This window comes from Electrona antarctica, assembly GCF_951216825.1.
Source record: "Electrona antarctica genome assembly, chromosome: 8".
Lineage (NCBI taxonomy): Eukaryota > Metazoa > Chordata > Actinopteri > Myctophiformes > Myctophidae > Electrona > Electrona antarctica.
Window position 1 is genome coordinate 14,616,956 of NC_136789.1, and position 12,023 is coordinate 14,628,978.

General features: G+C 41.3%; 1 protein-coding gene across 6 annotated transcripts in view; it reads left to right on the forward strand.

Moving 5' to 3' along the window:
* The window catches only part of bbx (BBX high mobility group box domain containing), a 28,051-nt gene extending 20,452 nt beyond the window's left edge, over window positions 1-7,599 (forward strand). For all 6 annotated transcript variants that reach the window (XM_079508159.1, XM_079508163.1, XM_079508158.1 and 3 more), the window contains exons 13-16: window positions 486-578; window positions 1,334-1,534; window positions 1,785-1,977; window positions 2,870-7,599. In XM_079508159.1, coding sequence (XP_079364285.1) covers window positions 486-578; window positions 1,334-1,534; window positions 1,785-1,977; window positions 2,870-2,948 — 566 coding nt within the window. In that variant the 3' untranslated portion in view covers window positions 2,949-7,599. The remainder of the gene's footprint in view (window positions 1-485; window positions 579-1,333; window positions 1,535-1,784; window positions 1,978-2,869) is intronic.
* Window positions 7,600-12,023: the final 4,424 nt, after the last annotated feature.

A 12,023-nucleotide genomic window follows, 5' to 3' on the forward strand; every position in this document is an offset into this window, starting at 1 on the left:
GCACCAAGCCTTACCCCTTATCCCTAAACTTGTCATTTTTAACTATTTTTAAAACATTTGGAAATAGTTCAACTAGCCAATCTTCATCGACAAGTTGTGAGCTTGTAGATCAGCTATTTGAACTATTTTTAAAACATTTGAAAATAGTTCAACTAGCCAATCTTCATCGACAAGTTGTGAGCTTGTAGATCAGCTATTTGAACTATGTTAAAATGTTTTCAAATAGTAAAAAATGGCAAAGTTTAGGTAAATGGGGTAAGGGATGGTGCAAGCTATAGCTGTATACTGTATATTTAGTTTGGAATTATTCCTAATTCCTATCATCCCATATGTTGCCTGCTCTACTCATTAAATGTAGTGTTGCATTTTTCATAACTTGTGTTATTCAGAACATTCATTGTTTGTTAAATCTAAGGCACTTTGACGTCATAACACGGCACACCCATGCTCTTTTTTTTTTCTTTGTTTATTTTTTGTCATATCAGGGTCATCATCTCCATCTCAGAAAAAGACATCATTCCACAAGATTGTTAGGAAGCATAAAGTCAAAAAGGAGAAACCAAGTGCTGTGGATAAAGGTGAACTAGAACATTGATGTGGTGATTGTATTTTAGTATGTAACTGTAAGGATTTAGTGAGGATGTGAATGCATTCAAGACTTCTCTTTATTCCATGTTATTATTTAAAGTGAGTTTTTTTCAAATGCTTTCTAAAAGATTGAACACAAAAACAAACAAGACCATTTCCATCAAGTTGACCAACAAGTGTAAATGAGTTCTTACTTTTTGCACACTGTAGCTCCCAGTAGAACATTTATTAAATAGTTGGTTTCAAACAACATTTCGACTGCTGTGGGTCTTCATCAGGTCTGATACATTACATGAAGTAGGCGTGTTCTATACAGTACAACAAACGAGGAACGTCAATCAGTGGCAGCTGTAGTAATTAACCAAATGTCACACCCACCAGATCTATAGGCCCAGGCTGAGTAGGAAAGTGCCATGCTGAGAGCCTATAGATCTGGGGAAAAGAAACGATTGCAGTAGACCGCCAATGAAAGAGAATAATTGTCCTATTAAAGGGGAATGCAGGGTGAGGTGGTTATATGGCCAACAGTATAGCTCACATGCAATACATTACCATTTAAAGCTAAATGGACACATAAAGATTAAAAGTAACTCCTCAATAAGAAATGCCTAGATATGATGAGTTAATGACCAGTTACAGTGAAAAGAACATAAGTGCAGCAAATGCAATACAAAAAAATAATAGAGGGCAAAATCAATGCCATAATGCAGAGCATTAACAATTGTGATGAACCTTTTCTCCATAGTTGCGGTGCAGAGTGATTCCACCATGCCAGATTCTGCTTCCAAAGCCAAATCATGTGCCCCCATAATTGCCACAATGTGCCCAGATGCCCAGGTGACCACTAGTATAGAGATGCTAGTGGGCAGCCAGAAGCGAAAGGCGAGGAAGAGCAAGATCACCCATCTGGTGCGCACAGCTGACGGCAGTGTGTCCCCAGTGGAGGGTGAGTAAACACTAAACATGTTTTTGTATGTATGTAGTTAGTTAGTGTGTTTATTTGATAATTAACCCACAAACCCATACATTGCAAATAATCCACCACTGATCCAACATGATGATGTATCCTCATTCAAATAATCTATGGACATTTCTGGATATCTGAAGTTCAACATCCTTTCATTGAAAATGGCTCATACATTCTCAGAGAGAGAAGCTGAAGAATAAAGGCCTTTTATTTATTGATTCCTTTACAGAAGACAAAATTAGGGACCTGAACCAGGAACAGGATGAGAAGCCATTACCCCAAAATAATTTATGCAAAGAAAAGGGGTGCCATAGTACCCCCAGACCAGAGGAGGCAGACAGAAGCACTGTACCACAAGAGTTGCCTGCTTTCTTCAGCTTGGCTGCACTGGCTGAGGTTGCAGCCATGGAAAACGTTCACAGGTAGGTTGTCTCCTAAGTGTCATATCAGTGTGCATTAACCACATCCAGGAAAAAATGCTACTTGATTTTCTTTTCTTTCTTCTTTTCAAATAAGCCTCATGGTGGTGCATTGACAGGCCGATTCATGTGCTTATCTATAAACTGCACCGATTTGTGTAAAACGTATGTGTACTCCCTAGAGGCAAGGGACAAACCTTTGCACTGCATTTTTCGCAGAAGGGTGAAAGGCTTCATGCGGTTCCACTCAAAGTGACTACTGGGTTGGGCTTGCTGGATGCATGGGCCAACCCCTATATGTATGTCAGAAGCAGTTGAGAACTGATTTCACCCCGAGCACATTTTTCACATCTGACTTTTATAGTGCCACCAGGAGGCCGACTTATGCTTATTAATCCTTTAGATTTTATCAAAATTTCACGCAAATCGGTACACATGATCTCTATAGTCCTGTGATCAAGACATTTCCATTGGATTTTTCATATTCCATCCTGATTGACATCTAACGTTTAGATTACTACTTTTGTTGGTACACATTTTCTCTATAGTCGAGTGATCAAGACTTATCTGTCCGATTTTTATTCAGCTATAGTGTACATTTTCGTCTTACACAAACATTAAATTCCCATTGATAATGAATGGAGAATTTACATCATATCTGCGGACGAGCACATTTTTGGTCCTACACAAAGTTTGTCCCATGGACAATGAATGGATGATGTACGATTATAAGAGCGCCCCTCACTTCACACGGGTGTGCTTTTTCATATTCCATCCTGAATTCCGAACATTGCTGGCCCACAATAACCTCTCTGCCATGTGACCTGGCAGAGATCTTTTTCTAGTTCAACACTGTTTCCCCAACCTGGTGTCTTCTCCTTCCATGTCGTTTCAGAGGCCAGCGGGGCTTGGCTGAGAGTCAGAAGAAGGACCTAGCCCAGACTCCAGTCCTCATATCCTGCGCTGACCAGTGAAACGCTGCTCCGCTGCTGTCATGAGAAGCTAAAAACATGGATGCTAGCACCCAAGCTTCATGTTCTTTGATGTCCTAGCCCTTTGCTGATAGGGCGACTGAACGGGAATCTTTGGACAGACTTAACCTCCCCCTGTGGTGAATTAGCTTGAGCTCTGGTCCGTGGGGGAGAGAGGTCCTCCTTCCACTGCCCGCCCCCCCGCCATCTCAGTGTTCTCTTATAGCCTTCCTTTTGTAGGAGGAGGGTGCCTTTCTGATTTCCTCTCTTCCCTTTAGATGCTCCAACAGTACGACTAGTGGAACCAAGCTGTCCCCCAGTGCATGGCTTCCCTTATAGAGATGGTCGTCATGGGTTTTCATGTACCCTTTCTCCCCCCCCCCCCCCCCCCCCCAGTTAGAGGCCATTTTATAGGTCAGGTTTTGCAAAACAAATTGCATTTTAACACATTCACAGCATTTGTTTTATACAAAAGCACAGCTTTTGGTCACCTTTTTGTTTTACCTCGGCTCACACACCTGCTGAAAGATTTCCCTCCACCTCCTCTAGAATACCTCTCTGTTTGGATGGCTTTTGTGACTCCCTTCTGCTCCTTCCAGCTTTGACCCAAACAGAACTAACCAGGGTAAATTATCATGACAGACAGGCTTCCATCACCTACAACCTGCTTGGTGTTTCTGTGAAGTACATCTTCTGGGTGTACACATACTATGAAGGAATAATGGTCAAGTACTTGATATGTACCTTGACGTTCCTCTTATGTTAGGAAGTGCTACTGTATAAAATGTAATGTGGTAACTACATTGTAATCCGTATATAGGATGTTTAAGAGTAGGCCTTTTAAACCCCTCACATTTGCACCGCAGGTGACCATAGCTGAGGGAATCTTTTCATTTTTTTTCTTTCGTTATTTCTTCGTAGTTGATTTACAATCTCTGTTTTATCAGGTGGTAGGTCCACGTTAAAACCGTTTATTTTGGTAGACGAGTAGTATGTGAAAAAAATGATGGTTTGCTATAGCCTTAACCCTCCCTCCTAAACCTTCAAACTACCGCAAAGCCTGTAGCTCACTTTTGCTTAAAGCCGAAATCCAGGATTTCCCCAATATCTCTGGTCTTCCCCCATAGCAAGAAATACTTTTTCAGATTCTCTCTACAAACAAGGTATATTGGCCATTGGCGCTCATGTGCCGTCAACTCGGCAGTAAACTGTTCCCATCCTTGTAAAAATGGCATCCTCGGACCAGGTAATTTTACTTTAAATGTTTGTATGTTTTGTCATGAAATTAGGCAATAACATCGGTTATGGTGTTGTAAATATTGTGACTTGACAGTAAAAGTAGCCTAATGTGAGTGCTGCTATTGCCACTTCTTGTGTTCAGCTATAAGTTCCTTGCTTTTGTCTTATCCGGTCAAAAATTTCAATATCGGTATACAGTATATACTATATGGAGTATCTCCAACCATGGTAAAGATGCCAATTGGCAATATGTAACCTTTTCCATGGTCCAAATGGATTAAATAGCTATTTATTAATGGAGACAAATCCCAGATTGGAGCATTGATGCCATCAAACAACAATACTTTAACTATTCCTGAAATTTTTTGAATGCTGAAATGCAGTTTGTCAATACTTGATATTGCAGATTGAGTAGCATTTAGAAAGGCTTGTTTCAATGAGTGCTATCTCTTTCCTTATTTTTTTGTTCTTAACACGAACTGCACTAATTTGTAGCTTGCATATAGAAGCGTTTGGTTGAATAATGATGCCTAATTATGCCTCTTCACTTATTTAGCCATTCTGAAGCCTATCAGACTCAGTAAGCATCTCCACTTGTTTGGGCCACAGACTTTGACTTAAAATATATCATGCAAATGTTAAATTCAGTTTTATTAGTTGGAGGTCATACATTAATATGTGAAGTAGCGATATTTTAAAGAAAAATAATCTGTTATTTGCGATTTGCGAATCAAGAGCATTTTTTTTGTAAGCTGGTTATCTCACAAGCCGAAGCCTGCGATAAGAGGCCACCCACAGACAGACTGAATAGGACTAGTGGTGACAGGTATTAATTAAGTGCCCCTTAACGTTTTTCTATTAGCCTTTGGGATTTCATTGACAAGTAAGTGTCCACTCATTGGCAATCACAATTCAATAGTTTGCTGATATTTAGATGCAAAGGCATCCCTTCTTCTTTTGTCATACGTTCAGAGTCATTCCGTTTTCCAATTCTCTCTTGTCTGTACTTCTGTTTACAGTGTGTGAACAGTAGTTCTGAGGAAAAGGACATGCGTGTCCATGAAGCTACGTTTGTTGTTTTCCCATGGGTTGGAATTAGTTTGTATAGCTGCAGCAGGCTAGCTCAACCTGTGAGTGACAGCTTTGTATCACAGGTTAGTTTGTGTTGAGAGTCCCAGCCACAATTTGCTTTTCCATGGAAGTTATCATCATGCTACAAATATCCTTTTGTTGCTTTATGTAACACAGCCTGATAAACCAATCAGTCATGTTGTAGGTTTTGTTTGTCCTTTTTGTTTTTAAGGTTTCATGTTTGATTCCTCTTCTCTTATCAGTTATGTTCTTAGCATTACTGATAATCTTTTTTTTCTTTTTTTTTTACTAGGTAGGATTTCCTCTTTCTTTGTTAACTTAAATGGTTATTTTCCTGAGGTCAAGTTTACTGGATTAAGACTGTTGTCTAATAGAACAAGCTCATACAAAAATGAATGCATCTATGCTTAACTGTTAAGCAAATAGGCACTGAGATAAAATGCACCGCTTCTAGTTAAGCATTGTCACTTCACCTTTAAAGGTGTGTGTTTGATTGCGACTGCATCGTGATATCGGAGTTGTGTTGGGTGGGTTATTCCTGACTCAAAACAGACAGAAGCAAAACAAGAAAACGAGTAAAACAAAGGGGTCAGAGACACCCTTTTCCTCTTGAATAGTTGTATTTAGCCTTAGCCAAGGCATTGTTACATGGTTTAAAAATATATTCTGCTAATTTAGGCTCTTGTGTGCAAATATTGCACAACATGCATTGATGCAGTAATTAATTGAATTGGACTTTAAATGCTAACAAATTGATCTAAAAAACAATGTTTCCCAATAACGTTTAAGGAAACATTATGCTTTAAGATAATCCTAATAGTACATATATTTTTCAAATATGAGAGTAAGTTACATTAAGGATAACTTCATCCAAGCAGTAAACTGTATTGTTCTTCCACTGTTGGACACCGATGTGATTCTTTGCAGAGACAAAGAAATTGTCTTCCCCAAAAAGATAAATATATTTGCTTATAGCAAGTGAGTTTATTGACAGTTGCCAAAGAAAAGGGAAAGTCATTGTCAAATGGAAATTCTGTTAAAAGAAAGCTAGCTTAACAGTTGCACTGCATTTTATAGGTGTACAAATCTTCAGGTAACATGTATAATATCAGCACAACTAATCCTATGTATCTACGTAGTGGGGTTCTCTTGGTCTTTAACGGGAACCCAGAGTTTGAAGGGTGTGCAACAAAAGGGCACCTCTCAATGCCTCTTTTGATATACAGTATTTGCACCTTATGATCCAAACCAAAATGATCATGATCTTTAAAGAAAATATATAATTTTTACCCCATCAATGGAATTATGCATTTTAACAACTATATATCTATATGAGATCCGTCAATAACAAACACATCTACAAAACAGCCATATTATACTGTAATTTCACACTCCCCTCACTTTTTCTATCTAAAAAATGCCTCTATAAAGTTGAAATTCCTATATTAGTTACCTAAATGACTATAAATAATTCCCTTTTGTGCTAGTACTGTCTGTTGAATGTAATCATTTTGTACCTGTATTTTTCTAATTCCAATTCAGTCTTGATTGTACTGTATGTATGTGATGGTATACTGTTCCCAGGTGCATAGTTCGCTACTACCAACAGTTTTCGTAACAAGATGGCTGCTGTGTTGCGAACTCATTGGAATTGTGTGGTGTTTTAAGTCCAAAGGACTTAATTTGTGAGCAAACAGAGTGATGGTTGAGAGATTCTTGTATTTTTAATGATGGGACAATAACTCTTCCCCAGATTTTTTCTTTTTTCTTTTCTTTGCAGTAAAATTAAGACACTGTTCAGGACAGTAAAACCAGGGACACTCCTGCAAGGAAATAGAATTGAATGCTTGGTTTTCAACTTATTTATTACAATCCATTTTTTTTATAGTTGTAGGCAAATAAAATTAAATATAAAACTGAATATGCATCCATTCATACATACACCTGCATTACATCATCTAATCTCTACACTTTATTGGAATGTAGATTGTGGCTTCATGTTTTTGTGACGAGGTTATGCCAGATCTTTAAGTCCATTTCCTCTGATAGTTCGTACAACATGTGCTCACTCTAAATTATGTTAATATTTAGTGTCATGACATGTTTTCTGATTGTTAAAGCCCACTTGTTAATTGCAGCCTTGCCTTACTGGAACCCCCGCTTTGAGAGGGATCCCTTAGCCATCTCCCTCTGCCACCCACCTCACCCCAGAAGTCCTATGTCATAACACTGTTTGCTGAAGCAACTATTATTCCTTTTACACTTTCTGCTGACGCAACTATTACTCCTTGAACACCTATTAAAATAACCTAATTATATTAAATCTGTGGAACTCTGAAGTCTTTATTTTAAGCTCTTGGCTATGTTGGTTGCTTAATGTAAATTGCTCTGGATTAAGAGCGTCTGCTAAATTATGCCTAAATTCTCTATCTGCACATTTACCGGCTGGACTGCCATGAAATTTGCTATAGAGCCACCTTTAGGCCAACATGTCCACTTGCACTGTGCACACAATCTCTCAAGTAAAGGGGTTGATTACCATGAAACCTGCCGAGCACATTCATGCCCCCTGGAGGATGAACCCTGACCAAATGAGTGACCCCATTGTCTTTCCTTCAGCATCACAATTGAATGGCAGGGTTCTTGGTTTGATCCTGGGCACTGCCAAGTGCCAACTCGTTATTATGAGACTTGTATAAAGGTGACAACTTGTACTGGGATCTGACAGTAGGTTTGGAGCTCCATTTTAGCAATCCAACTCCCAGGGATCTAATGCCTTGTGAATGGGGTAAGGATAGATGCCCTCATTGCTCAGCTGATGCCAACATTAAAGGGCCACTTCACCCCTTTTGCAACCAGATCTTATTTTAATGATATTTAGGACACAAAACGTGACGCCATCTTCATGACCAATGAAAATGTGGTCTCACTTCCTTCCTGGAGTACAAGTCCCACCTCCTTGCAGCCTCCCCCCTCTCCACAAGGATGGGCAGTGCACCAAAGCATTATGGTCATTGTAGGAATTCAGCTATCCAGTCAAACCCTAGTCAAACACACAGACTTCATTATTGTTCTGGCCATAGGGTGCAAATTTCAAATTGTGATACGGTCATCTACTACAAATACTATTAACATTGAGTTTCTTCCAGCGGTGAAATGTCCCTTTAAAGTTAAAGCCACTCGTCTCCAACCTACTTCCTCCTTATCTCATAATCTAATCCCACAGCCTTTCCCCCAGCAACATTTCTGGTTGGGTGCAATAGCGCAGTTTAGTATGATGTCTCAGGATGAAATCAATCGAGGCTGAAACAGGATGCACACGCATATTAGACACACCAACGAACCGACATGCAGAAACAACCAGTCGGACCGACAGTATGTCTAAACTAAAGCCTGTACCCCCATCCGTACGGGCATAAGTGTGAGCAGTAAAGGACTTTCAAGACTGTAGTGTAGTATCACTATGTGTATACGCTATACAGTACATTCAGCATTATATCTGTGCAGTTGACCAGCAGTAGGCTATTGGAGCATCATGAGGTCACATCGTAGAATTAAATATGTTGGGTTTTGGGTACAATGCAGTGCTCGTCCAACAAAACCCCTCTAAAAGAAGAGACAGAGCTGTTGTTCTTAGGAGGTGGTATGCAATATCCTGCTCCAGATGTTTTACCAGTCTGTAGTAGCCTGTAGTAGTCTTGTTTAACATTTAGGCCTGAGTTGACGTCGAAATAAAAAAAACGTTCGCTCTGAAAGAATATATATTCAAAGATTTGTGCCGCATTTTCACGATTTTTCAAAAATAGCAGATCTACAAGCTATGAGCTTGTAGATCTGCTATTTTTCAACAGCTAAAGTATAACCTAATGCTTAGTTAAAATACCAAAAGGGGTTCCCGCCCAGAATGGGTTAACCTTGAGCTGAAGATAATATGAGAATGCTTCCTACGCTTGCGTTAACTCTATCTGCTCTCATCTCCAGTAGTCCACCTTTATGGTTCAATGCGACACCATGCTGTGGCGTCACGCTGCTGTCCGTTATCGTGGCAACATACTCCCCCCATGAACCTCGTTGTCTAGGTTCACTAAATACACTGCTCATGGCTACGGGTTCGAGTTTCCTCTTTGCCGTTACACTCCCCTTCCCCGAAAACGTCTCCCTGAAGGTCGGATCACCTATACCCTGGATGAGGCCATGACGTTGTCTTGTCCCTTTTTGTGACTTATCTCGATATTGAAATCCTGCAGCAGCAACAACCACCTCATAAGTCGCTGGTTTGCGTTTTGCCTCCAATTATCTTCTCGTGACCTGCCGATCAAGTCTGAGGGCCTTATGGTATGGTGATGAACAGAGGAGACACCATAGTAGCTTAATGGCCATTAAGCTACTGTCTGATTGCAACCAGAGGTCGCATTTACTATGAAAACCTGCACCTCAAACCCTTAGATCTCCATATGGAGCTGACCTGTTCTGACATTCCATATGTTGATCCTTCCACACCCGTCTTTCCTGTTCTGACATTCCATATGTTGATCTGACTTCATCAAACCCTGTACACTCAACACGTTCCATATATAGCCAGTACAGAATTAATTCCTGCATGCATGTTGTTGATCTGACCCCCGTGCCAAAGCGCCAGTGCTCGTCCAGCAGTCTGCCGTCTGCCGTCACCCAGGCGGATAACATTTAGGGCGAGGTCGCTTTTCGCCCTCAGGTCATCTTACTAGTAGTATAGACTCCTGGATACATCTGGAGAAGCGTCCAACCAGTGACTGGGGACACCAGCTGTGTCGAAGATGTCCGCTGCTCCATGACCAAACGACTCTGGTCCGGGACTGGTGCCCTGTCTCTGCCGGGGGGTTCGGCGTCTTCGCCTGGCTTCGTCGGCAATCCAATACCGCTCTCTTTGCTTCCTGCTAGCTTGGACATGTGCAACGCTGGATTTGCATTGTTCAGGCTCTGTTGCTTGCGCGCGGGACACGGGCTGTGGTGGCTCTGCAGCGGTCAAAGCTGCGGTGTCCGTACTCGAAGGGGAGTCAATTGCTTCCTTGACTGTCGGAGATCCTATGGCCATGGCTAGCACTGGCTCCACAGGGTAGGTTGTAAAGCTGGATACCCCGGGCGTGGGTTGGAAATTGGCTGGGGATCGCCGTTGTCGTCGTCCAGCTCCTGGTGGGCTTGGGCTGGACGAGGATATTGGACTGCTCTTGACACAGTTCTTTGCCGACTCATTCGGTACACTGCAGATGCTCCCTGCTTGCGGCAGTATCGGTGGGCATATTGGAGTGAGTAGGGGCTTTGACCTTGGTTCAACCCCTAACGCAATCTCTCTTGGCTCGAATAGGTCTGCCGTGTTGAGTTTGTGTTTGAGTGTCCGGGTGATTCTTGGAGCAGTGGCTAGCCTCGTCCTCTGGGTCGTGTTGGATCTCCTTAGCTGGGATGTCCATTGTGTTGGTCTTGACCATTTCGCCTGGCGCTTTGGCCCTCGCCGCCCCGTCAAGCACTGCGCTAAGGTCTTGGCCAGAGGGTGAAGGTAATAGCTTGCGGGCCTCCTTTTCTGGATCAGTGGCTGGGGTCCCTGGCGTGTGGCTTCCGCTGGCTTCTACCGGTGTGGGGCGACTCGATGTTTTGAGTTTCAGGGTTGGGTCGGCCGTCGGCCCAGCTCTGCTGCATGGGCGAGGCCACTTCCGCTCTGCTGAGCAGGGGTGGGGTCATCAGCTGTGCCCTGGACTGCGCCTGGGGGTGTAGCCTGATTCTGATTTTCCAGAGCGCTATAGGCCTCTGCATAAAGGTCTACATTTTTCCCTATGCCCCGTGTCTCCTTCTTTATATTATATTACTGCTGTGACTGGCATTGACAACTGATTTTCTGTCTAATAAAAGGTTATCAGCCTATCTAAAGAAAAGGTCAGTTCCTGTTCTTTCATTTCAGCAAATCAGAAGAAGGGGATAGGCTATAAGTGGGCATCTGGGCTAGATGTCCCTATTTTGAAAATGTATAATAATAATAATAATTAATAAAAATAAATAAAGAAGAAAAAAATAATACACACAGTTTGTGTGTGTGCGTGTGTGTGTGTTAGGGTTGCCACCTTTGAGATCTTGAAATAAGGGACACTCTTTACGCCTGCCACGGCCTTGCGGCACAGGCGTGTGCGGTAAGGCCGGCAATGGGTTGAAGCAATAAGTTGAAGCAATAGGTTGAAGCAATAAGTTGAAGCAATAGGTTGAAGCAATAAGTTGAAGCAATAGGTTGAAGCAATAAGTTGAAGCAATAGGTTGAAGCAATAGGTTGAAGCAATAAGTTGAAGCAATACGTTGTATAATAAGTTAGCAATAAGTTTCCCTTCAACTTATTGTTAATGCTATCCACAACTTTTGAAGTAGAATTTTGTTTTCCAAATGAGCATAACAACATAAAGAGTTCTGATTGTGAATCCGAGTGGTTCTTTAAATGGGCACAATATTTAATTATATTGATTTATATTTATATTAGACTTTAAAACTCAACATTATTAAACAATCAACTATAATAGTCTACTGAAATAGCAGGCTAACCTATCCCCACATCAGCAGCCAAGATGTGGGCTATTGGGCAGGTATTAGAAATACTACTGACATGACATCTTGTAAAAACACGGATAAATAAGATGATAAATAATATAAGGTCCCTTACCGAATCGATCTCAGGAGATGTTTGTCAAATGTCAAATGGATTTCGCCCTTACTGGATGTTTGGGTCATGAA